General features: G+C 42.1%; 1 protein-coding gene across 2 annotated transcripts; it reads right to left on the bottom strand.

The window, feature by feature from the left end:
* Positions 1 to 26,137, bottom strand: STAMBP (STAM binding protein). 2 transcript variants are annotated; one of them, XM_025994532.2, is made up of 10 exons: positions 26,062 to 26,137; positions 24,011 to 24,228; positions 13,638 to 13,713; positions 13,253 to 13,348; positions 11,767 to 12,133; positions 9,380 to 9,504; positions 8,350 to 8,487; positions 2,691 to 2,803; positions 2,048 to 2,147; positions 1 to 668 (listed from the first exon to the last, which is right to left on the bottom strand). In XM_025994532.2, exons 2-10 carry the CDS (start codon positions 24,211 to 24,213, stop codon positions 612 to 614), a joined length of 1,275 nt encoding a protein of 424 aa, XP_025850317.1. In that variant the 5' UTR covers positions 24,214 to 24,228; positions 26,062 to 26,137; the 3' UTR covers positions 1 to 611. The 2 variants fall into 2 exon arrangements, with proteins under 2 accessions (XP_025850317.1, XP_025850318.1); XM_025994533.2 differs by having other exon boundaries at positions 25,603 to 26,083.
* Between the last annotated feature and the right edge of the window lie 1,769 nt (positions 26,138 to 27,906).

Genomic DNA, 27,906 nt, shown 5'->3' with positions numbered 1-27,906 from the left:
TATGTTAATTGTCATTTTATTGTAGAGGAAAAAATATCCTGTAACATTTGTTAAATAACAATACTTCCTGACAAAAATCATTCTTCAGGGTTTTTGAGCCTCACCATCTCGTCAGACATAGTGAGCTATCCCTCACCCTTGTAATAAGCTTCATTAATATTGGCATAAACCACAGGAAAACCCAAAGATTTTCTAAATGGCTTCCCAATTTCTACATAGATGCCCTTAATAATTCCAAAGGTAAACAACAAACATATTGGTGGAGAAATTAGGATAGATTAGAGGGGAAAAAAATATTAACACAACTGGTGAATCGAGAACAAAGGGCATAGATAAGTATTCATTATACCATTTTTTCAACTTAATTTTTTCATTACAGATATACTGAAGAGTTGTCTTAGCATGATCATGCCATTTTCCACACTTGCCTAAAAAGTACAGCCAATTATTTCTTTTTAAACCAGAAACAGAAAAATTAGTTCTCCCCCAGGTTATACTCACTTTCAATTCTGTCTAAAAAAGCTTCCAGAGTTTTCTGGAAAGTTTAAATTAAGAGGCTACAGTACACTGATATGGTTTTATAGTTCTTGGGAGGTGTTTGAGTCAAATTTTCATCGAAGGTCTGTGATGGTCACTGCTCTATCCACAACAGTCACGTGGCTGCAGCTCTACAACAGGCAAAAAGAAAGAAAGGGAAAGTCCTGGCAAATTCTAAGAAGTCACTTTTTAAAAGTTCTTATTTAACATGCTCATTCTGGCTAATGGTTTCCAGTCTGAAAGCCAGATCACTACTTACATGGCAGTTACGGTGAGGGGCCTGGGATTCAGTGACTCCCCAATCCTAATCTGTAGGCCTCAATCAATGTGGGCCCACATACCTTCATTGACTTTTCAACTGGATGTATATTCTACAGTCATTCACAAAATATACATTTATTTGAAAGAACTGCTGAATTCATTAGTTTTGGGGGCTCACTGTGTCAACCAGTTAATACAGTGCACCCACTGTCACATGGGGAATGCTCACTTTTGGCTTGCAAAAGGGGTCTTTATAACTGAAAAACTGAAAATGTGGTCACTGTTTTTCCAGCCTGTTTCAACATCCTAGTACCTAGATATTTATTACATTCCAAGGCAGACTGACCTATTTATGAACAGATCTGTCAGAAAGTTCATTCTTACATTCAGCTAAAAACTCTTTCCTTGAGGACTTAGTTTAGTTCTGGGAGTCTTACGAAATGCACTCAATACCTTTTCATACAACAATACTTCTAACTTAAAGTTGGTTTTCAGATACTCCCTGAGGTTTTCCTTCTAAGCATCCCAGTTCCTTTCACGTGACAGGGTTCTGAGTTCCTTTTCCATACTGGTCACTTTTTAATGAACCCAAAAGAAATAACACTCCATGGCTAGCATGGAGTGAAGCAACCTATCACATTAGATTTGAGGGGCAAATTGAAACATACCGATCTTATCAACAACTGAAATTTTTTATTCACAGAATACAAGTTAGGGAAAAAAAACCAGAAAACAAAAAAAACTTCCTCAGAACGTCAGAAAAAGAAATCCCTATTATTTAAGCAAAATTTCAGAAGCAAATATATCTTACCTATCTTAAGTGGCTTTTCCCCTTTGAATCCAAATCTCTTATTAAAGTATAGGCTTAGCTATAACTAACTAACTAAAACTAATATTTAATAAGCAAGCTACTGTACCAGGTACTTTCTGTGTATTCCTTCAATTAAGCCTCTCATTAACCCTATAAAGTAGGTGTTATCATCATTATCATCTCCCTTTACAGATGAGTAGGCTGAGGCCCAGGAAGATGAAGTCTAGTCAGACAGTCCTTAAATGGCAGAGCTACAACTCAAATCCATTCCTATCCCACACCACTTCCTACATGCATCCTTTTTAGGAAGACTTGAAAAGATGAGTGACAAGGCTGATCTTCTATGTGGGTCAGATAGGATAATGCACCTCATCAGCTCAGACTGTCCTCTCTGCTTGAATGAAGCACAGCCCCAATTTCTCCTATTTAGATACATACACAGAAGAGAGGTGGATCCTTGCTGTGTGGATGAAATCCTTTCTGGCGACAGGAAGAAATCTCTTCTAGTCCATGGTCAGTTAATTTAAAGAATCCAGTTCTGCAATAAGAAAAAGCAGGCCCAGAATCATGCAAAGGTGCTTCCCCAGTCTGAAACACATGCGCATACAGAGTTCATTTTGAGACAGCTTCAAAAGTATGCTGGCACATAGGTCTCTTCTCTGGTGAATGAATCAGAGTTAGAGAATGACTCATCACTGCCACCACACTAGTTTTGCTGGGAGAATTCATAGTAAATAACAAGATTTAGAATGAAAAAGAAGTTTAACTGAGATAATGTTTGATTTTGAAATTCTTTACTCTGACATCAGTCTCTTAAAATTCCTATTGCTTCAAGTCAAACACTTCAATTTTATGTCCTTTTCTCCTAAAAGCAACAAAAGATTGCTTTGATGCCTTTTTTAAACAAGCATAGTAGGTGTATCAGGATACGGTGCTGAAAAGGTAACCTTTTAAAACAGCCAATTAATCCCACAATCTAGATATTTTAGAGAAAACAAGGTCTTCTAAATAGAGACTTCTTCCTCGCAGGCTTTTCCCCACTATCTCCCTGTAATGCCCTTCAGGGCATCTATGTACTTACTCCTGGAACTTGGGGGAGCAAACAATGGCTATTGATTCCGGCAACATCATCTGGTAGGAGCAATGAGTGTGTAGATCAACACTGGAGAGGAAGGCAGTCTGTGTGGGATGAGTCTGAGAAGAGAAAAAAAGGATCTGAGACCCCTGTCAGTGAGACAGCCGAGCCTGGCCCATGAAGAAGACAGAGCAAAAGAGTTCTAAACAGCTGGCCACGACCTCCTTCTCAAGTACAAAGCCACTGGCAGTCATAAGGACGTATGCCTAAAATTTATTACTTTTGAGCATTATAAATAAAGTATAGCTTAACAGGGGTATGTGAAGAAATTCACAATTTGTAATTGACTGTCAAGACTTATTTGGCCCCTCATATGCTCTCTCTCTGAAATAGAGTTATCCATTCTGGAATAGACGGTAGATGCTGTCCGATACTTCAATGCAGTAGAAGTCAAGGACTCAACAAACCACAGTTGGGTGAAGGATTCTTCTTCCTGATGGAGGTGTTAAAAGGTCAAGCATAAATGTGCAGCTCTACAGGCAAAAATGTCAAATGCTATCCTATGGCCAAAGTATACCATCCAAGGATGTGAGAAGCAGGGGCCATCAGGATTTCAGTGGTAGTTAAATCACACAAAAGACCCTATCTCGTTTGGGAAAAGGAACAAGATATTGAAATTTGAGGGTAATCTGTTACAGCACCATCAAAGTTTTATTGAGCACATTGTTTATACACAAATGAGTAACCACATAATGCCTTATGTTCATCTTAGAGGGGTGTGAGTGTAGATAACAAGAATAGGAAAAGAAAGCCCCAACAGGACTAAAAAAGACCACCAACCTTTACTGAAAGAACACCCAGAAAATGAATAAATATACCTTATCAGCATTCTCAAACTTGCTGTGTACAAAATGAAGCTCCCGAGGAGCCTGTCAAAAGCATAGGCTCCTATGCCCTATCTTTAGAAATATCCATCCTGAAACTTTTTCTTTTTTAAAGCTCATTCATGGGTGTCTAGGTGGCTCAATCAGTTAAGCTTCCAACTCTCAATTTTGGCTCAGGTCGTGATCTCAGGGTGGTGAGATGGAGCCCCATATACGGCTCCATGCCCAGCATGGAGCCTGCTTGAGATTCTCACTCTCTGCCCCTCTCCCTGACTCTAATTAATAAACAAGCAAACAAACAAGTAAATATTTCCAGGATTCTTATGTGCAGCCTCATCTGAGAAGCACCACTCCACAGAATGCTATGGCCGGCTCACTGTGGAAGAGGCCTGCAGGCCAGGAACATGGTAACAGAGTGCTGACAGCAAATATACACACAGGTCCTCATGGGGGCAGGTATGAACTTTGGTGACCACAAGGAAAAAATACTATTTACCAAATTATATGATCCTACAGACTTTTAGGGACAAATGGTCTGTGCCAACACCTTTCAGCCTGTGGTCAGAAGAAGGAATTTTAACTGGGGATGAATTTTAACTGGGGATGAATGAGGCCTACATAAGCCAATCTAGGCCTCTGATCTAAAGTTGGGATAGGGATCCCTGGGTGGCGCAGCGGTTTGGCGCCTGCCTTTGGCCCAGGGCGCGATCCTGGAGACCCGGGATCGAATCCCATGTCGGGCTCCCGGTGCATGGAGCCTGCTTCTCCCTCTGCCTGTGTCTCTGCCTCTCTCTCTCTCTCTGTGTGACTATCATAAATAAATAAAATAAAATAAATAAAGTTGAGATAGCTAGAAAGACAAACTAGAGACACACAGCAGAAGCTCAATAAATCATTGTTCAACTAAATCAAAAAACCTTGTCTTAAGCCTGTCTTCTCTTCTATTGTGCTTTTTCTCCTTCCCTTCACAATTGAATTTCTTGAAAAAATAGTTGTGTCCCTCCTGCCGGAGACAGAGGGAGGCATTTTTATGAAGAAAAAATGATAAACCAAAGGAGCAGAAATGAACACTGGGACCAAATGCCAGGGGCTGCCTTGGCGCCTGGCCGGGAGGGAGCAGCCTGGGACAGTGGTACGAGCTAAGGCAGGGCTGAGGCCAGCTGGAAAACTGCTGTGAATCTTGGGCTGGAGGGCCACCCGGTAGGGGGGAGCAATACATGATCACATAAACTTTTTGATCAGCCAAACTGATTTATAGCTGGCAGAGTACAGAAGGAAGAACTAATCTTTTGCATCATCCTCTTGTCAATTTTAGGATCTGAGCAAATCTCTTTCTTCTGTTGTTAACCCCCAGTTAGGAAGTAATGGTACAGAAATATCATAAGGGGGGAAAGCTGAAATACTATCAACTTCAGCCCTAAATTTATTCCTAGCTTGACCCTCACTCATTTAGAAATTCTTTTATTCATTTGTGGCTGAATTCTACCTGCAGTCTAAATAGTAATTATTCCAAAGTTCCCTAAAACCACCTGTCTCCCCTCCACCCAGGCAGTGGATCTAGACTGCAACCCTGCTGAATCAAATGAATTCCTCCAAAGAGAACCTCCAAAACCTCTCTGTATCTCTTTCTTCAATTCTATCTCAGAAAGATGAGTGTTTTCTCCTCTATATGGAGATGAGCCCCCTTTTTGTACTTTTGGTTTAATACTTTCCTACCTCCACATTATTTTATCTCTGTCCCTTTACATCTCCTCTCTTGGCTCCACTACGTTCCACTGAGCTCCACTGGCTTGCTGGCCATACAAAACCATTCAGACAACTACATACAAGAATGTAGATAAACCTTAAAAATGTTGAGCAAAAGAAGCCAGGCACAGAAGAATACATATCATATCATTCTATTTACATAACATTCATAATCAGGCAAAACTAAATTGTTGAGGTCATGGGTATATATTTAGGTAGTAAAACTGTTAAGAAAGCAAAGGATTTCCAGAAAAGTCAGGAGAGAAATTTCCCATATCAGAGAAAAAGTGTGACAGGGCAAGACCAGGGGGATGGGAGCATGCCGCTCAAAATGTTTTATTTCTCGATGTGGGTCATGCATGTACATAGATGTTTGGTTCATGATTTGCTGAAGTATACATTTAATGTACTTCTTACATGTTATATTTCAAATATAAAAGTTTCAAAAAAACCAAAATCAAAACAAAACACATGTTCATGCCTTTCACACTAAACCATAGATCAATAAATATTCTCAACCTGGCTACTCCTTAAACCACCATCCCATTTTTTTCCTTTGCCCATGAACTAAACTCTTAAAAAAAAATAGAGTACATTTCACCATCACAACCTCAATCCCCATTACTTCTTCTTTTTTTTTTTTTAAATATTTTATTTATTTATTCATGAGAGACACACAGAGAGAAAGAGATACAGGCAGAGGGAGAAGCAGGCTCCCTGTAGGGAGCCCCATGTGGAATTCGACTGCAAGATCGCAAGACCCTGGGATCACACCTGAGCCAAAGGCAGACACTCAACCACTGAGTCACCCAGGTGCCCTCCTCATTACTTCTTAAACCAGTGTTCCTCCTCCTCTGGCTTCTGTGCCTGAACACTGCCCTCACCCTGCTCTTATACCTTTTTGCTTCATTATCAACTACTCCCTATGCTCCCCTGGGCAGCCTGCACCCAAGCTACTGGTGACTCTCTTCTTGCTCTCCATCCTCCTCCAGTTCCAAGGCTTTCGAGGTCAGCAATATGGGGCGGTCTCCCAGATCCCTCTCCCATCCTGACCTTGTTCCCAAGTCCCAGCCACATTTTCAGCTGCCTGATAACTACCTCCACCGGCAGAATGTCTCACATGTACTTTAAGTACAACATGCTAAAAACTGTACCTACAATTTGCCCCACTTCTGAAGTAAGTTATCCCCCTTGGAGCCCCTATTTCTGCTTGTGGGATGATCACTGCCACCCTCATGAGTCAAGCCTGCTCCCTAAGTCACCACTGACTTTTACTCATCTTCCTCTTACTCACTTCCTTCCCAAATGCAATGCCATGACTCTAACGTTCATCATTAGATTCTATCACCACACTCTTAAATGATCTCCCTGCTTCAACCTACTTTAAACTGCCTTTATTTTAGATATTCGAAAGAATGGCTTTGATCACATCATTGCTCTATTCCAAAACCTTCTTATATTCTGCTTATCCACCCAAGACCCTCCAGAACATTGCTTCAGTGTATCACATTGAAGCTTATCAACTACGGGTTCCTGATATGAACCATGAACCCTGGCAGACTAGACTTCTCAATGTCTCAGGAACACAGTATTCTTATTCCAATGTTGCCCCCTGCATATGAAACTCTCCCTTAGCCTATCTTGTCAAGATTCTACTACATCAAGCCAGGTAGAGTCCTTCCCTCCTCTGAATTCCATAGTGCTGTTTGTATCTCTTGAAGCATTGGCACATCCTGCCTCATGTGAACAGTGATTACTCGTCTCTGTTTAATCTCCTTTATGAGACCAAAACCGCATCTTACTCAAACTTGTATCCTGCAGCAGATAAGAAACAAGTTCTCTTTCTTCCACATACTATCACAGGGGATATCCCATAGAAGGCAAATGTTTAGGTCATGCAATGCACACAGAACAGAGGTGCGTGGGACTGCCTCCTGGGTCAGTATTTCCCGAGTATCGCAGACAAGTATGCGTAATCTCCCCCCAAAAAAGCAGACTTGTTTGTGTGCAAGCCTATTGCACAACATGAAAAGTACCTTGGTCTATGGAGTGAGGAGTTGAAAAGGAATAGAAAGAAAAATGCAGAAATGCTCTTTAGGGATGAAATTATATTTTACCTAATTATCACCAGAAGGTTGCATACAGTAAGTAGACACTTGAAAATTGGCCATATTGGTGACCCTACTAATTTACATAAAGGTATATGCTGCTTTAACAATGACCAAATACAAGCATCTGAATTAACTTCCTTGGCTCATTAAAATATTTTGATTTATGTACCTTTTAGGAATATCATTTGCATGAAGTAGGTAGAGCCTATACAGTCAATATCCATGTATACTCCAAGGCCAGCGTCCTACCACCATTCACACTCACAGAGAAACTGGGACTTTATGGAAACAAGTTCATCTTCATTAAAACATTTTTTAAAATTCAAAAAATTAGGGGTGCCTGGGTGGCTCAGTCAGTTAAGCGTCTGCCTTCAGCCAAGTCATGATTCCGGGGTCATAGGATCAAACCCTGCGTCTGCCTCCCTGCTCAGCAGGAAGTCTGCTTCTCCCTCTCTCACGCATGCTCTCTCCCCTGAATAAATAAATAAAATCTTTTAAAAACTAAAATAAGGGATCCCTGGGTGGCTCAGCGGTTTGGCGCCTGCCTTTGGCCTAGGTCATGATCCTGGAGTCCCAGGATCAAGTCCTGCGTAGGGCTCCCTGCGTGGAGCCTGCTTCTCCCTTTGCCTGTGTCTCTGCCTCTCTCTCTCTGTGTCTCTCATGAATAAATAAATTAAAAATTTAAATAAATAAAAACTAAAATAAAATTAAGAAAATTAAAAAGCCTTAAGTAGTTCCCAGAAATCAGTACTATAGTGGACGCAGTCAAGTATGCTAGGAAAGTTAAGTGTGTATCCAACAGAAGGAAAGACAATCACCTAAATAATCTGGACACAGTTCACTTTGTTCTAAGAAAGAAATAAGCAGTTTATAACATGGGGAGAGAGAAGGAGACTAGTCCTCGGAAAGCTGGGTATTGCTTACATGGATCCAGCCCAGTGTGATAAGACCCTGTTGATCCTGTATGAGGAAGAGCTCTTCTTCGTTCTCAGTGTGGCAATAATCAGACCCCGCACTTTGCTTGGGGATGAGAACATGGGTAATGGTAAATTCATTCTTCATCTGTCAAAAGGAGAAAACAGCTAGCTTGTCACCACTCCCTGGCACCAGTGCAAACCCACTCTGTCACAGCAGCAGCAAGGTAAACATCTACATAAGCAAAAGCCCTTCCTGTACCAGAATGAGTCCTTGGTTTCCCTGAGTCCCTCACCTCAGTGGTTCCCAACCTTGGCTGCCCATGTGCACTGCAGCGGGTACTCTGCAAAGCCACAGGCACTCACACCCTGTGGGAATTCCTGGCTGCAGCCAAATGGGACTACTTGTGAGTCCCAAGAAGCTCCAGGATAGTACCATTTCTCTTCCTTTGTGCACATCTAAGATAATTTCCCTCTTACTGCTTCTCTTAGCCCTTCTCATCCTCCAAGGCTGTTTCAGTCTATTCTGTTTCACTCATTTCCACATTCAGCAGTTAGTAATGGGGTCTTCCTAGTGCCTCTATCCAATGACTTTCCTTCCTCTGAATTCCTAGTGCTCTACCGCATATACCATTCAGCATGCTACTTATCTTTGGGGATGTATCTCCCATCTCTTCAAAATGCTTAGGTACATCTTGTGGACACATGCTGTGTGCCTTACATATCATATATTCCCAGGCCTACCATAAAGCAGGTACTCAAAAACTGACATATAGGTAATGCTAGCTCTTCCTACCAAGTTTAGAATTACCTCTTTCTTACTAGTAGCATTAAAATAATCTGTTCAATTCAAGGGACCATGAGTATCAATGAAATGCAAGGTCACCAAACTCAAAGCAACACTGCATTATGCTATCCCCAGTTCCTTCTGCAGAGGGATCACTGAATACAGTAACTGATCCCTGGATATCTTCTCTGAGGCTCACAGGAGGCCAAGGGGGAAGTAATAGTCTAAACTCAGGAAAATGTTTGGTTTTTACCAGTTTTCCACAGAGAATTCCACATGTCTCCACTCCTCGGGCTGTGTTGGCACTGGCTAGCTGGAGAAACTGTGGACAGAGCCTTTCAGGTACCACCACATGGCGCAGTCCATCGATTGTAGGAGCTGTAAAAGAGAAGGGAGAGAAGTATGGGACCACGGGGAGAGCATTCCCAAGTGGACCCCTGAGCTGGCAGTCCTGGGAGAGCAATGCCAAACCACTGGGGTTCCCCAGACTGGGAACAGGGAGTGGGGATCTTACCCTGATGGATGAGAAGGAGGCTGTGGCCACAGCCACTGCAAGTACATTACTTTAAGAAAAGAGGCTTTAACCATTCAAGTTAAGACAAGGGTAAATTACTACTTAAAACAAGTTCCTGAGCTATTCAGAAATTCTGTCACAATCTAATACAAAGGATAATAAATAAATAATCTCCTCATTTTTTTTTTAAAGATTTCATTTATTCATGAGAGACAGAGAGAGAGAGAGGCAGAGACATAGGCAGAGGGAGATGCAGGCTCGCCTGATGTGAGACTCAATTCCTCGACTCCGGGATCACACCCTGAGCTGAAGGCAGTCGCTCTACCGCTGAGACACCCAGGCATCCCAACCTCTTCAACTGAGCTTTTACTTTCATTTTAAATCTCTCTTCTATCTCAGATAAGAATACTGGAGACTAGGACTTGCACAGAAATACACCAGGTATATTCTGTGTGACAGAAAATACTTTGGGTAACTAATTCTGAAGAAGATGTTAAAATGCCAAAACAAAACAATAACAAAAAACACATTCTGGTCCTCAAAAGAGGCATGAATGCACAGAGAAACTTATAAACCTGGTTTTGAATGCCAAGAATGAGCCCCACCCTGGATACCAGAGAGAACACTGTGAGAGACCACAGGCTCAAGTTAGGGGGTGTCTTTCATGGTTACATTTTCATTTAAAAAGAAAAAGGATATTGTTTTTCAGATGTTCAACAGCAAGCTCTGGATTGCTGAGGAGGTAATAGATCAGGGAGCAGGCAGTCACATGGCATCTGATGATAGTATCTGAGGATTCAGAACGAAGGCTCAGCACAGTCCTTTCCTTGCAATTCTGCAATCACTCACCGAGTGCACACCAGTGGGTACACTGTACTCAGCCCACCGTGAACACAAATACAAGTAAGATTCAAGCCCTAACCAGTACAAAGTTAAAATCTAGTTATTGGCAAATAACACTACCAGGTAGATGATCTCAACTGCATTACAGATACTAAGAACTCTGGGAGTCTTGAGGAGAACAGAAGCAATCTGAATGAAGGGAAGGGTATATGGTAAAACTTTAAGGAAAGCAGGGAAGGCAGAGACAGAGAAAGGAGATTATAGGTTCAGGGCAAATGCTGACAAACCTCCTTGGATAAGATAGTCCAGAGGCTGCTCTGGAAACATGACAGCCCAATCAGACCAGAGCACAAAATGTGGATGAAGGAATGGCAGTGGGAGACAAGTTGGCTGAGTACATGAGGCAAAATCCTAAAGGCCAGGCTTCGGAGTCTGCACCCCCTTGCCCACTCTTGTGTTGTCCTTGTAAGTGGATCTTCTGCAAAGCTGACTTCCCGAAATGCTACTTGAAAGCCAGTTCCTTCCCAAAATGATCTATTCTACTAATCAAGGTACATCCATCATTTTGCTGCTACTGTTACCGTCTCAGGTGATCAGTGGTGAAAGGAGGAAAGACTGCCGACAGTTTTTATGGCTAGACTGAATCATCACCAACTGCATATGATATTTACCTTGATTAAGCTCCTTAAGGATTAGGAACAATTTTAAAACAAGCATAATTTGGGATTCCTGGGTGGCTCAGTGGTTGAGTGACTGCCTTCGGCCTAGGGCGTGATCCTGGAGTCCCTGGATCGAGTCCTGCACTGGGTTCTCTGCATGGAGTCTGCTTCTCCTCCCTCTTCCTGTGTCTCTGCCTCTCTCTCTGTGTCTCTCATGAATAAATAAATAAAATCTTAAACAAATAAATAAATGTCAACTGTTGAATTGTAAAGTGGTACTACAAATTTCAGATTTCCCTTCCAGAGGGCCAACAGTGGTCTCTAGTTCACTGAACATTTTGAATCTCTGTAAAATCCTTAAAAGTTGAGGGTCTGACTTTCAAGGATATCATGAGCAATTCAGATAATCGACCTGTGCCAGGTAAATTATATCACTGAAGCAAAGGCCACTTTCATACAGTAGCCAGTGTGACAGGACACCGCACAGCAATACTGACCAAAGGGGCTTCTGTGACCAGGGTCTAATGGGTGGGATCATGGAGGTAATCTTAGATTGAAACCCCCAGAACGACATTCTGCCTGGCTGAACCCCAGGTGGAAGAGGACCTGAGCGAGTGGACTCACTACTTTCTGAGTTGCTCAATGCTCCAGGTTTTAAGGACCTGTCTACCACAGGTGGCTTGGCAGGCCTTACAGCTGTATTACAGTCCGCAGGCTGTGCAGATGCGACAGGTGCTGGGGGGAATATGTCTGGGGAGGGCTTCTCCAAGTCCGGCACCAGAGGCCCGCCTAGGCCAGGGTCCACCTTCCCAAACTCTTGCACGATTTTCAGCCGCTCCTTTTCCAGTTCCTGGTTCCGGATCATCTCCTCAAAGGCATGGAACTGTTCCTGTTCCAACTGCTGCTGCTTCTGCTGCGCCACCCTCTGCCGTTCCTTCTCCAGTTCCTGCTGGATGGCCACATTCCGGGCGAGTTCTTCCGCTTCCCTCTTCTACAAAGAGGAAGAGCAGTTAGACTTACACATGATGCTCAGGTGATGTCACACCTCAGGAGGACAAGGCTTTGCAGCACAGTGATTTCCTAAAATGTACACCTACTCTGGCCCAATTTCCCAACACGGAATTCACGTTGCCCTCGGCAGTTCCAAGGAATGGTCACCACTTGGGTCTAGCTGGCCACTGCAGACCTAGTCTTCAATTCCCACAGATCTCTCCCCAATAGCTCTTACTGATGCATTTTCTTCTTTACCGAAATCCTGATGCAATTTACTATCTACACCTCATGATCTGCATCCTACACAGTTTTATTCTCTAAAGGTGCTATGTACACATTCGCTCTCCCAAGTAAGTCCACAAAACAGAACCAAATCCAAACTTGTACCTATTGTATTGGGGGTCTCTATTGAACTGTAACCCAAAAGGAAGCCTCTGAAATTTTCCTTGTGATTAGTTCAATAACAGAATGATATTTTAAACAAGAAATATCAAGTAATAATCTCCTTCAATAAGGTTTTCACTCACTCAGTTCCTTAGAAAGATATGCATCACTGCATATCTGTTTACTTCTCTGCTGATTTGCAACGTTAGAGTCCAGAATAGGGCTCAGCAGAGCACTACAGAATAAGGTGGAAGTGCCAGCAGCGTACATTCACATCTGACACAGACTACAGACAGTGCTTTGGGAGTTTCTCCACAGGCTCTAACTAACTCTTCTAACAAGAATCAATTGAAAATAGATTGAAAAACAATCAGTTATTATTAACAGGTATAACCAAATGTGAATCAACACCTCCAAGTTCACTGATCTAAAAACCTATGTTTTAATGAAAATTTAATGAAAATGAAACAGAAATCACTGTTCTTAGGCTCTCATACTAGATACAGGAGAAAAGCAACAGATTTTCTGTCCCTCAAATCACCCCGGGGGATAAGCAGGCTAAATATGCATTAGAATACTCAGCCTAAACATTCTTTTGAGTTTCTGGCCTTTGCTGAAAGAAGTAAAATATGACACTAAAAGCACAGGATCTGCTAAAAAAATCATATTACAATGCTAGGGCATACCCTAAAAAACCAAAATAATTTCCTTCCTTTTAGTGTTATCTACTTACCTTTTCTTCATTATATTCTATATATTCTTTGGTATATCGTTTTAATAGCTCTTCCTTCAGCTCTTCTGCTTTGGGAAATGCAATTTCCTTTAACTTCTGAGACACAAAAATAGAAAACTGATAATGAGGATAATTCCCAGCTAATTAAGTAGAGAAGTAAAAAGTATAATTAAGTCAATTTGGCAATGGTAACAATGTTTCTAAAAACAATGTAAAGTACCCCCTACTGTACAATACCTGCTACTTTATAACTGATCTGGTTAAATGGCCTTATCTCCCATTGCAGGATTTGATGCTCAGATGCAGACACAACTACTTTTACCTTGAAGTGAGTCTGTGCTGCTTTGAAGCTTTTAGATGGGCAACAGTGACAGTGAAGACCCACCTTTACTGTGTCTTTCTTCTCAGGAATGACAGCCGATTTGTAATCTCGATGCTTTGGGAGCTTCTCAATAAAGAGCCTAAAGGAACAGATCAGAATTATTATCATGCAAAATATCCAAACATCCAACAGACTCTGAAGCAAAGCAATTGCCTTGTTCTGCAGCCACTGTTGAGATGGGTTTCCAGACATGCCAGGGAGGTGTCACACACATTGGCCATGTTCCCCACCCACCTTTAACCCTATGTTCCCCTCCTCTCCCAAACCTGGTGTGCAGGAAGCACTAAACTCCCACAACTAAAAAGATGAGAGGGGGAAAAAAAGCAAACCTACCCTGTGCCCAAAAATATACCTCTAAAGAGATTATTTTTCTTGTTATAATGACAGTGACAGGTTTCCAAAGGAAAGGGCCTCTGTCACAAATTCTTCTTCAAATAAGTTTGGCAACCAAGGGCAGGGGGCTGAGAAAACCCATGTTTTATGACTACCCTAGCCCCGTGATCTTAATTTTTGCTTCTTTTTCTTTGGGATTCATGTTCCTTCAAAGCAGGATATTCTCTGCATCATATTAAGCACTGAGATGCTTACACAGTACATGTGTTGTAGGCATGTAATACATGGATATTACATATGTGATGTGCCTTACGGTCCTGATGAAAAGTTCTTAGAGAAACTAAGTACTAGATTTTCTCTTTCAGTTTTGTCTGTGGCTGTAAAGCTCAATAGGAAAAATAAACTGAATCAACTCACAGATCTCTAATATTTATGACGTCTACTTGGGAACAGTGAAAACAAACAGGAGTTCAGTAACTTGTCACAGCCCAAAGTGGCAGATTCAGTTGGCCAGTTTCAGAGTCTATTCTTCTAACCACTATATCACTCTGCCTCTACAGGGCTCCTGGAATGCCTAGAACTGTTGGAGGGGTACTGAACAAAGATGTCTTTTAATAGAATAAGTTGTAATAAATATAAGCTGAGACCCAAAACAAATCAATTGAGGGGAGTTTGCCCACAGCTCTAAAATACCATACCGTAGTTGGGGACTAACTGACTCCCAATTTCTGCCATGGGTAGGAGTAAACGGAGGAGGAAGCCTTAGTAAGGAAAAGAAGCCGACCCCACATGAAAGCAAACTCTTTTTAGATGAGGCTTCCTCTCTTGGTTCTATATTAGGCACATGAAATTTTCATTTCAATCCAATCTGACAAGACCCTTCAGGCAGAGATGAATTCTAAAATAAAAATGATTCTAAAACTCTTCCCTTTGGGTTCATGAAAAAGATATAAAACAGTTTCCAAAGTCTGTATTTAGAATAAATACAGATTCATTTGTTCACCCATAAAGTCCTGAAAAAGATATTAAGTAAGACTAGTTAATATGTGCAAGAGACCTATAATTCAGTAACTGTCTGGCCCTACAAGACCAAGCTACCTGCTCATACTTTAGGAGGCTGAATGTGCTCTGTATGTAAGACTGAATCAGCCAAGACAGTACCATGTCACATAAATACCGCACTTTATATTCACGTGTGCTTTCAACCTAAAGGGCTGTGAAGTCCCTGAGCCCAGAGATTCCTGTATCTTGTGCTTCTCTGCATGTCCCTCTTTTTTTTTTTTTTAAAGATTGTATTTATTTACTCATGAGAGAGACACACACACACACACACACACACACAGAGAGAGAGAGGCAGAGACACAGGGAGAGGGAGAAGCAGGACCAACGTGGGACTCGATCCCGGGTCTCCAGGATCATACCCCAGGCTGCAGGCAGTGCTAAACCGCTGCGCCACCAGGGCTGCCCTCTACATGTCCCTCTAAAGCCAGCACAGTGCCTGTATGAAGAGGCACTTAATAAATATTTGAGGCATAAAATGGTCTTAAGACCTTCAGATGAGCTGAGGAAAAAAAAAGCCCAAAGTATAAAAAAGTGTATACAGTATACCATCTGATATGTAAGAAGGGGGACAATTCTCTATGTGTATGCACATACACATTTACTTTTAAATAATAATACAGGAAACCAAGGAATGTAGAAGGCAGGGAAAATAGAGTAGATGGGACAAGAGTGGGAATGAAACCTCTCAGCATACACCTCTTCCTATTATTTTGATTTTGAACCATGCAATGGAATCTAGTTTTTAAGTAAAGGTAACACTTCTAGATGCACACATGAATATCTTTCTCTTGTTTCAGCAACTGTAGTCAATTTTCTGAATGAGAAACATATGCACAGAAGGGTCTCTTGAAAACAGAACAGGCAACATAACCCATTGTCTGTACTGGAGGCAACAGCACTCAGCGGTGAGGAGGCAGGCTCTGGAGCCACCCTGCCTGGGCTCACATCCTGATTTGGCCATTTACCAGCTGCATGAACTCCTGAAAGTTATCCAGTCTCGCTACACTTCAGTTTATATATACATATAAATCTCTCTCTCTCTCTCTATATATATATGGTATATATGTATATATGGTGAGAGAGAGAGAGAGAGAGAGAGAGAGAGAAACCAGTGCTACCTGATAGGGCTGCTGGGACATTTAAAGAGATTAAAAAAAGTGTCAGGCACAGTGTCTGGCACATAGCCAACATCTGCTTGATATATATGCTATATATAGCATATATATATATATATATATATATATATATATAGTGATTGCTACATTATGCCATATAATTGTTTTTACTAACAAATAAACAAAAAGTGTGAGCAAGAACAGAGGAAGATGTTAACTCCAGGGCTAGAAGTGTTGTAGACATAGAATACCTGTGGCCCAGATGTATACTGTTCTCTGGGGTAAGATCTGGTTGCAGCTTAGAGAGGGTACCAAAGCAAAGATGGTACTTAGAACAATGAGGATAAAAAGATATGCAGAAAAGGACAATGAGGATAAAAAGAGATTTGCAGAAAAGGAAATCAACTTTACTTATAATGAAAGAAATTCAAATTAAGATAAGGTACCACTTCCAGATATCAAATTGGCAAAGGCTTAAAGGTTGATTATAACCAGTGTACAAAAGGATGTAAGGAAATGGGTATCCATATATACTCTTAACAGGACTGAAATTTGATAATATACTGTGTTATTACAGAACTGTAATTTTCCTGGGGTCAGGGAAAGAAGACACCTCTTCAAATTTTAAACTCTATATTTTAAATTCACAATTTCACCTCTAGGAATTTATCCTACATAACAGTACAAAGATATATATATAAGACTAATCAGTATAGCATTGGTCACAAAAGTAAACTAAAAACTCAAATGTCCATCAATAGGGGATTATGTAATAAATTATGCTGCAACAACATAATAATTCACTCATTCATTCAACAGATATTTATTGAGCACCTACTATGGGGTCAGGCATTATTGTAAAGGCTGAGGATTTGGCAGTGAATATAAATCCCTCCCACCACAAGGTGTGTATTACAGTGAGGGAGACAGACAATAAAAGAAAAAATATATAGATAATCAGAGCTAGGAGAAAGTCATTAATAGGAAAGGGGAACATGAAGTGACAGGAGAGGGAGTGAGATTTTAGATAGGACAGCTAAGAAAAGCATTGCTGAGAAGATGGCATTTAATTAAGGACCAAAAGAGAGGAAGCCATGAAGAGGTCTGGAACTACACAGTTCCAGGCAAAAGAAATAGCCCTGAGGAGAATGAGATGGATCAGTATGTCCTGATATGGAAAGATATGACTGTTAAGAAAGCAAGTTGTAGAATAAAATATATTGTATGATTTCATTCACACTTTAAGAAAAAAGGAATAAACACGTGAGCCTATGTGCTTCCATGGACATAAACATTTTCCTATACACACAAGAAATAACAGTGGTTATCTCTGGTGGATATGACTCTCCTTTCCACTGTAGTATTTCTCTTGCCAGATGGTTTGAAAAAAAAATTGTTTTAATTTAATCATGAATATTACTTTTCTATACAAATAACAAATTCAGAGTCAAGCAGAAATCCTAGAACATGGGATTATAGATTATAGTGAGCATGACCAGAGATCCCAGTCTATAAGCCTCAAACCCAAGGGAAAACATTTTCAATACAGGTAACAGATCATTTTCAGGAAGCAGGTCTGTGTTACAGGAGGCTCACACAGCAGACAAGAATTGCCTAAGTCCTCTGTAACTCCCTTCTATGTAGCCTAGTCAATGACCATAAAAAGCTGTGAAAGAATTCACCGCCTGGATAACTGTCTGTGCTCATCATGAAAATATGTACTGATTTAATATGCTGAAGATCCTGCTATACTGGGGTCTGCAAAAGGCAAAGTATTCCTGCAGGAGGGAAAACCTCTGAGAGGCAAATGTGCTTCAGATCATTAAGATGCCTGAACTGCCCCTGGGAAAAGAACAAACATGCCTTTTAAAATCCGGAATTAAAGTATCCACAAAAGGTCTAGAGCAATGACCTGCAATAGTGGAGGAGGCAGAGGAGCAGTAAGGTAGATGCCTGCTCCCCTCCCTCCTCTCTCCTCAGTTGTAATAATTGCCAAAGTGAGCCATTGTTACTAACAAGAATATACCAAGTAAAATGCGGTGCAAAAACAGACTGAGAATATTAAGCCAGAGGTTTTTTGCAAGTCCTACAGCTTGTCAGTTCACAAAATCAGAATTAGGGCCTTAAAGATACCTGTGAGAAAAGTGAAAATAGCTACATTTATTGCTTCCGGCCAAGCCAATCCAAAAGTTCCAAATTAAACTCCAAATCTAACAAAGTAAGTAAATGAGCTGCTGCAGCCCACCCCCTTCTCCCTGAGCTCTCTTCCAGACCCACTTGATGGTACTAAATGGTCCCATAAGTGGACACCATATACAGGGACAGATCCCCATATTGATCTTGCTGTTAACATGGATATTCGTGTCACTCAAAGTAACCTCAAGTCATAGAACGAAATTGATTTAAGTATCTGTGTATTCTTAATCCTACCCCCTCTTGGCTATTCAAGAGTTTACTGCTACAGTTAAGCCCTTTTTGTACTGTCCCATCAGCTTCTCCTTCTCCACAGGTTCCTTTCAATCAGCAAAAAATCTACTCCAGAATCTCCCATCTCAAAATACATACCACATATTCATGCACTCCTTGTCCCCCTTCAATTACTCCTTCATTCTTCCACTTACTCTCTATCCAAACTCCTCCAAAGAGTTATCTATGCCAGGGCTTGGCAAACTAGTATATCCAGTCTGGCTTGCCATCTGTATCTGTAAGTGAGGTTTTGTCGGAACACAGCCACACCCATTCGTTCGTGTGTTATCATACTATAATCAGAGGTTGTGAGAAGGTTCAAATGGCCTACAAAGCCAGAAACATTTACTATCTGGCCCTTTACAGAAAAAATTTGCCAACCCCCAGACTGTACTTATGGTGTTTACATTTTTTTTTTAAAGATTTTATCGATTTATTCGTGAAAAGACACAGAGAGAGAGGCAGAGACACAGGGAGAGGGAGGAGAAGCAGGCTCCATGCAGAGAGCCCGATGTGGGACTCGATCCCAGAACTCCAGGATCACGCCCTGAACCAAAGGAAAGATGCTCAACCGCTGAGCCACCCAGGCGGCCCTGGTATTTACTTTCTGATTGTCCACTCACTTTTCAGCCCACTCCAATCTAATGTCTTCATAGTCCTTCCAATGAAACTGTTTACCAAGATCACCAATCACATCACAACAGCAAACCCCAAACCTCACCTACCCCATCTGACCCATTCTGATACACTGCTACTCTCCTGCATATACTGGCCTCTTTTGGTTCCCATGACACCACTTTCTCCTGGATTTCCTGCTGCTTCTCAAATCTCCCATCAAGTCTTATCTGCTGCCCCTCTCTACCCAACCAACCTCAGGGGTCTTCTTATTCTATAGTCTTATTAACAAGGTTTCTGATCTTTCAATGTATCACGAATCTTCCTGGCACCTGATGAACCCTATGGACTCCTTCTTAGAATAATTTTTTAAAGATATAATATAAAATGTGAAGAGTTACAAAAGAAACCAATTCTACTGAAATACAGATTTCAAAATATAAAAATTGCACTATGGGGACGCCTGGGTGGCTCAGCAGTTGAGCTGCCTTCCGCCCAGGGCAAGATCCTGGAGTTCCAGGATCAAGTCCCACATTGGGCTCCTGGCATGGAGCCTACTTCTCCCTCTGTCTCTGCCTCTCCCTCTCTCTCTCATGAATAAATAAATAAATAATCTTTTTTTTTTTGAAATTGCACTATGTGCTTCTTTATTGATATACTGTTAATATGTTAAAAAAAAACAGGATCTAATCATGGCTTTAATAACTGTATTACAATTAAGGAGCAGAGGTAAGCATAAATGCTGTTTTGGGATAGCAGTATCCATCATAATGTGTATTAATTTCCATTGGTGACAATATAACAAATATTATGAATGCTACTGTGAAATGGAAGGAAATGCTAAATTTCAGTTAGAGGTTAGTAAATAAGAAAAGTTTTTCCCAACCAAGTTTGTGGAACTAAATTCTATAATGAATCCCCATGGGGTTCCTGGACCACCCCCCCCCCCCCCCCCAAGTAAGACCTATATGCCAGAAGATCTTAGCAGTTCTCATGGCTTCAGAACCACCCATATGCCAAGGACTTCTGGGTTTGTATCTGCAAGCCAGACCTCTCCTCAGTTCAGGCTGGAATGTCCAACTTCCTACTGCGTATCTCACAGGCATCTTAAACTTAACACCTTCCTGTGTCAAAGAAGCCGGGCCTGTATTCTTGAATTTCCTCCCTACTCAACTCCTTTTCTTTTTCTTTTTCTTTCTTTTTTTTTTTTTTTTTTTAAGATTTTATTCATTTATTCATGAGAGACACAGAGAGAGAGAGAGAGAGGCAGAGGGAGAAGCAGGTTCCATGCAGGGAGCCCGATGGGGGATTTGACCCCGGGACTCCAGGATCAAGCCCTGGGCTGAAGGCAGGAGCTAAACCGCTGAGCCATCCAGGGATCCCCTCTCAACCCCTTTTCTATACCATTCTCTCCATCTAAATGGGCCAGCACATCCTAAATTACTCAGGGCAGAAACCTGAGGTCAACCTTGACACCATCATCCTTGCCAAAATGTCAGTCAGTCCCATGGGCTCTAACTCCACAACGCCAAATCCACCTGCTGCTTTTCATACTGCCACACTCCTTCATGCCATTGCTCTCTCTCTTTAATTGCCATAAGATTTTCCTAATCTGGGACGTCTGGGTGGCTCAGTGCTTGAGTGTCTGACTTTGGCCCAGGGCGTGAACCCGGAGTCCTGGGATCAAGTCCCACATCGGGCTCCCTGCATGGAGCCTGCTTCTCCCTCTGCCTGTGTCTCTGCCTCTCTCTCTCTCTTTCTCTCTCCCTGTATCTCTCATGAATAAATAAATAAAATCTTAAAAAAAAAAACCAAAGATTTTCCTAATCTCCCTGATTTCTCTTAACACATCCTCCACTATATACCACATCATAGCCCAAATTTATATTTTTAGAATATAAGTAAAGTTAGGTCATAACCTCACTTAAAACTCTGCAATGGCTTTCTAATTCTGTCAAGATAAAATACAAACTCCTAACCGTGGCCTGCATGATTCAGCCCCACCTGCCTTTCCAGCCTCATCTTCTTCCTCCTCACTTGCTCCATTCCAAACACACTAGTGTTCTTTCAATCCTCACACTAAAGTATTTTTACTTAAGAGCTTCTGAACACACAGTAACGCCTGTTTTAAACACTCTGCTCCATACTCTTGGAATGACCAACTCCATGGCACCCTTCAAGTTTCAGTGTAAAATTGTTTCTATTTGATACCCTTGGTTATTCTGTCACAGCCCTCTCTTTCTTGCTTTCCTAGCATATGCCTTACTTTGTGACAGTTATTTGCTTACCTGTTTATTATCTTCTCCCATAACTGGAAAGATACATCAGTAAGGGCAGGAGCCATTTTACTTCCTATGTATCCAGGACCTAGAGCAGTGCCAAGTACATGGCAAATGTACACAATACATATTTGTTGAATGAAGATGGTCCCTGCCCTCAAAGCACTTTCTATGAGGGGCAACAGGACCCAGAAGGTTCTCCAGAAAATATTTGATAGAGTGATTCCATGATTCTATTTAACTTTCTCAACCATAATTCTTTGAAGAATTGTGCCCTGGGGCCTCATTTTGGGAGAACTCTCCACCAGATTGCTGGAAATATACAAGAATACTATTTCTGTCAGCAGAAGAAGAAAGGACAGTAGCCAAATAAACTTCTCAGGAAAATAAGTTTTGTGCCCACTGTGCTGAAGAATGAAAAACTCTTAATAGCAAAGAGAGGCAAAAATGTAATTGTAATTCTATGTAACTTTATCACCATTGAAATCACATAAGAGGGCATGATGGCATGGGTGGACTGCACAATCTCTAAGGAGACAAGCACTACTTCTAAACTTAAAAAATAAAGTAACAACAGCTGTTCTTTTTCTACCAAAGGGACTCTTAAATCACAGTACAAATCCCAGGAAGTCTACTTCTATGCTACTTTTCTGTAGAGCATTGGTTCTCAACCAAGGCAATTTTGCCCTTTAGAGACCATCAGGTAATATCTGGAGACATTTCTGGTTGTCACAACTCAGGGAGGGAGTGAGGGGTGCTACTGGCATCTGGTGGATATAGACCAGGGATACCATTAAACACTCTACAATGCACAGGACAATACCCACAACAAACAACTATTTCCACCCCAAAAGTCAACAATAACAAGGTTGACAAACCCTGCTGCAGAGCACTATGTGATCAAAACCTTAACATGATATAACTGAAATGCATTTATCATTTCTGGGAGAACATGTAAGAAACTATTAAGAGTGATTGTCTCTGCGGAAGGGCACTGAGAGTTTGGGGGAAAGGCAGGGATAGGAAGAATTAGTTTTAAAATATATATATACCCTTTTGTGCCTTCTGCATTCTGCACCATATGTACATGTTACCTGCTCAAAAAATAAAAATAATCAAAAAATAGTCAGTGTGGCTCAAAACTATGGTCTCAACTCTAGCTTCAACTCACAGAACATTACCAAAAAGAAAAGAAAACAAAACAAAACAAAAAAACCCCAAGACCTATGTTGTAGATGAATCCTGAATTAAGAGTTAGAAATGTGGGGATGCCTGAGTGGCCCAGTTGGTTTATTAAGCATCTGCCTTTGGCTCAGGTCATGATCCCAGGATCCTGGGATGGAGCCTTGCATCAGGCTCCTTGCTCAACGGAGAGTCTGCTTCTCCCTCTGCCTCTGCCCCTACCTCCCCACTCGTGCTCCCTCTCTCTAATAAGTATTTTTTTTTTTAAGTTAGAAAATCTAGGGGTGCCTGGGTGGCTCAGTTGGTTAAGCACCTGACTCTTGATCTCAGCTCAGGTCTTGATCTCAGAGTCGTGAGTTCAAGCCCTATATTGGGCTCCACACTGGGCATGGAGCCTACTTTAAAAGAAAGAGAGAGAGAGAGACAGAGAAGATCTGAGTTTTGTTACTCTAAAGTGTGGAACAAAGCACTAAACCCAGAGCCCATTTCCTCACACGCAGAATGAGAGGACAATGTGCCCTACTCCATGTACCTAGAACTATGAAGATCAAATGAAACAATGCAGGTGAAATATTCTATGAACTATTAAGAGCCATACAAACACATCGCAGTCATTATTTTTCTAAAGGTCCTGGTATTATGAAAGAACAAAGCTAAAGATGATAAATGAGACCCTTTAACATTATTCCCTTTCTAAATTACACATCATTTCATTATCACTGGGGTTTTGGAAGCTGTTCCCTGTTAACTGCACTACTATTTTCTATTTATGCTGCCTACCCTAAGGTGCTGAGCAACTCAAGGGAAAGGTCTTATGGTGAGCCACACAAACTATAGGTGGTCAATACTCACTTGATGATTTGCATGATTATAATAAAGGTTAAGAAGAAAAACCTTTTTCTTGAATCACTCAATTTGTGACAAAATAAGTAGAGGTGAGGAATTTTGGCTCTGCTAAACTTCAACAATAACCCTATGATTAGCTGCCTCAATAAAGAAAGGACACAAAAAACACTCATCAATACAATGTTTTGCACAGCTTAACCATCCTCTCTCTTGCCTAACAGCTGGGCCACATGGGCACAGGCCAAAAAGCTAGGTCTCTTACTCATGAAATCACTGAGTCATGAAAATAACACTTCCAGTACTCATGACTTTGAATGTCAAGGACAGTATGTAGGAGCTGCCTGCAAAAATGATTAATGCTAATGATGTTGTAAAGTTCTCTAGTTTTAGCAATTCTGAGCAGAATAAATGAGCACAAGAGCAGAATGAGTGAGACATCAGTCACTGGAATAGAAAAAGGAAATCGGGGGTGTCTTACGTGATATACTTGTTATAGAGGATGAAGGCATGTTCAATGTTGCCTTCCTCAGAGTAAATGGATGCCATTCGGATAATCTCGACTCCAGAGCGGAAGTACCGTCGGGGTGGAATGTCTTCATTTATCTCCACTGTGCTACCCATCTGGGATAGGGCTCTCACCCGGTCTTCGGGCGGAAGGCTCACATCTCCATGGTCAGACATCAGGACCAAGAAGTTCTGAGACAGAAAAAACAGGTGGTATCAGTACCATGGTTCTCATCACCCCAGCACAGCCTAGCACATGGTATGGTTATCCCACAAACTTCTACCTTATGAAGAAATTAAGAGAAAAATACCATGCACTGTGGCTTGAATCAAATAAGGTCTCTTTCCTCTTCTCAGAAGGCTGAGACCCTCAAGAAGCCCATGATAAAAGCATTGGCCAACTCAAAAGCCTACAATACCTGTGCCATAATTAGGTGGTACAGGGAGTAAAACTGAAATGGGGGTTCTCTTATACCTTTCATACTAATCATTCCCTATCATTAGATAGCTTTGCTCTCAGTATCATAAAAGGATGAATGGCATCTTCTATTTTTTGCATGATTTCTCCTACCAGCTACCCACTTCCATCTACCCAGTACTTGGCATAGTATATCAATGAACTTTCATGAGGACTGTTAACTGATTTCAAGTTTGTTCATTTTTATTTAATGAGAATAACAACATTTTTCCGTGGTGTACTTTTTCATATCTGAGCGCAAGGTAAGGGGAAATGGCCTGGAATGAATGCCCACAACCCTAGTTCTGTGCACTTAAACACTATTCCAGTCAATCCACAACATCACTCATTACGTCAGATTAAGGAATTTAGATGTAAATAAACAAAAACAAAAACAAAACCCTTACTTAAATCTATCTTCAAAGACTAAGCACTCTTCAAATAACAAAAAGGGCACAAAGATAACTTAGGATGCAAAGATGGACCAGCAAAAAAACCCAAGGGTCTTCCCTCCCTGTGTTTCAAACTGCAGTAATTCTACAATCTTTCTAGATCTGTTAGATTCCAATTCCCAACCGGTATCAGTCTGTATCATTTTCAAAAAGAATCTGGATATTCGTTACAGATTGAATTACAGCACACCCTAGCCAGCATGCTCTAGAATAAACAAACCATCGAAGAATATGTTTTGGAATTCAAGGCCCTATGTCAATTGACCCCAATTTGTCTTTTTAGTCTTAAACTTTACTCCTTCCCAACAGAGATCTTTTGTTCTCTCAGAATTCTGATCTGCCCAGAAACCCTCACATGTGTTTAATTTATCCATACACTATTTTTCTGTTTCCCACTCGCGCCCTCCCTCAGAGAGGCTTCTCTTGGCCAGTTCTAGCTCGAGGTCACACTTCCCCCAAACTTCCTCTCCAAACACTCTCAAGAATAGTACAAAAGCTGTGCGGACGACCGGGGATGCAGAGGTATTCCATCTCCCCCAAAGCCGGTTTAGAGGCTCAGAAAGCCGCGAGCAACTCTAAAACCTTCCCAGCTGGCCTAATTCGTAAACTCGATCCAGAGCCCATTAAAGCTAACTGAAGCTTGTTGTGCCTCAGTACCTCTGCGGAAGAGGATCTGCGGGGTCGAGAATGGAAGACCCTCCCAAGACCAGCAAGCGGTGCCCGGTGCTAGAAGGCTAAGCAACACTCCACAAAGAGCAGATGCGGCATCCCCAAAAAGGGGGAAAGGTGGCACAAGGGGCTGAGGAGTTAAGACGAAGAGGAGGTCAGAGGAAGTGGCAAGCGTGAGCGGAGGGCCCTCCTGACACCTGCTTGAGGCCCCCTTCTCGAAGGCCCTCAAGCCCAAGTTGCCAACCCAGGGCAAAATTATCCTGGTTTTCGGGTCTTCAGAGCGCGGCAGGCGGGGACGCGCTGGGCCTGGCTGGGACCGGAGCCGTCAGTGGGCTCGCCCGCGGCGGGCCGGGCAGAGGGCGCGGGGAAGGACAAGGCTGCAGGCCCCACAGTCACCGCGGCCGCTCCCCTTCAGATTCCCACCACATTCCCGGGACCCTTCCCCACCTGTCCCCGCGGACGCCACTCCGAGCTTCCGGAAACGTCACATCCGGCGCCCGCGCCCGCGCCCGCGCCCGCGCCCGCGCCCGCGCCCGCGCCCGCGCCCGCGCCCGCGCCCGCGCCCGCGCCCGCGCCCGCGCCCGCGCCCGCGCCCGCGCCCGCGCCCGCGCCCGCGCCCGCCGCTCTACCCATTTCGCGCTCAAGAACACAGAGCCTGGGAAAGCGAGCTGGTGGGCGGGGCCAGAACCACCACCTGCGAAAAAAACAACCAATGAGGAGAGAGAGAGCTCGACGACGGCCATCTTGGTAAAGGAAAAGCAACAAGGAAGAAGGGGAAGCAAATAGTTAAAAGAACCAATAAGCAAGTTAACTTGTTATTAGAATTAATTTGGTTTGGGGTCGAGTTTCCTGCCAGATAGCCCCTGTGCCACCTTCACACAAATCCACAAATCAACGTTCAAGAGGGGATTGGTGATGCAAGTAGCTGCCTAAAGTAACCAGGCTTTCTAAATTGGTGAAAGAAAAACTGAAAATTTCAGTTTTTTTGTGTTACTTCTTACACAAAATGGATAACCTCGGGTATTAGGCAATCGCTTTTATTGCCTAGAAAAGAACTTAAGAGTAACTTTTTAATGTTAGAACACCAATACAATTTATTAAAAATGAGTGTTTAATTTCTAAGGGCCACTGTGCAAAGCAATGTAGACACAAAGATCTGTATGACTCAGTTCCTGCCCCTGCAGCCAGGACAGGAGGTTATTTACACCAAATACAAACAGTGGCATATTCTGTGTACGGGCGTGTGTATGTGTGAGTACATGCACAGCCTCTTTCCAAAAACGTCCTTGAAGCCTGCTACTCATTCTTTCTCAGGAGATTTTGTATATCACCACTCTGAAACTTTCTGCTCTCTGGGGATACTTTACCCACCAAATATGGAGACCCTCCCTCTAAGTTTGTTAATGTGATGACATGACTATCCTTCACCATCTTGCTGAAAGCCTCTGCACTGGTTTTACCCCTTCCACTAGGTCAGCATTCAGATCTCTAATTTCTCTGACTTGCTGTTGTGTATCTGTCTCTAGGATTTTCCCAAAGGGATTCTATATGGTCATTGGCTTTTCAGACTTACCGCTGAAAGCCCTTACCAGATTCTTTCTCCCCTACAAGCATAAATATGCATGTCAGTACAAGGATCCACTATCAATTCTCCTGGATCCTCTGCAGATAACAAGACAGTTGTAAAAGGCACTCTAATGGGTCTTCAGAATTCTTTTTTCTATTGACACTTTCCCTTCAGATTGTAAACATCATGGGTAGAGCCTTAAGAAATTGAGACACTAGGGGTGCTGATCATAGGGAAGGCATACAATTTAGTTGGAGCCAACGCAGGACAAAATCCAACCCATTCAACCTCTCAGTAAATATTTGTTGAGCGTTTACTATGTGCCAGCTTCTGTTCTAGGTGTTAGGGATACAGCCATGAACAAACCCAGCAGGTAGATATTGTTATTGTGCAAGTACAGGCAGAAGCAGAGCCTGGGGGGGGGGGGGGGGGGGGCAGAGGCAGCTGTTCCCGTTAAGCACAGTTTCCAAAAACTAAATCTTCTTTGTAATGTTAACAAGTTAACAGAGTTTACAAATGTGCTAGATGTGAAGACTATGATGAGAAGCCTTTACAAAGCTATGAATGGGAAACACAAAGGGTGTGAATAATCTCAAACTCAACAAGTATCACATACAGACTGTCCTTGATATTAGAAAGGAGATATGTCCAGGTGATGCCAGTTCTTAAGATAATGGCTAAGAGGATGCAGTAAACAGGATCTGGTTCATTCGGGGAGGGAATTA

The sequence above is a fragment of the Vulpes vulpes genome, chromosome 8 (genome assembly GCF_048418805.1).
Source record: "Vulpes vulpes isolate BD-2025 chromosome 8, VulVul3, whole genome shotgun sequence".
NCBI classification, from domain to species: domain Eukaryota; kingdom Metazoa; phylum Chordata; class Mammalia; order Carnivora; family Canidae; genus Vulpes; species Vulpes vulpes.
The sequence above is the reverse complement of the archived record's forward strand: the minus strand, read 5'-3'. Positions and strand labels throughout refer to the sequence as shown.

Excerpts from the sequence above, each read along its gene's own strand:
- STAMBP (XM_025994532.2), bottom strand. The coding sequence starts at position 24,213 with ATGTCTGACCATGGAGATGTGAGCCTTCCGCCCGAAGACCGGGTGAGA. Across the intron at positions 13,349-13,637 it reads AGAAGAAAGACACAGTAAAG|AAGTTAAAGGAAATTGCATT; the intron begins GTGGGTCTTCAC and ends TTTGTGTCTCAG. Across the intron at positions 9,505-11,766 it reads ATTGAGCAACTCAGAAAGTA|CTCCTACAATCGATGGACTG; the intron begins GTGAGTCCACTC and ends TCTCTTTTACAG.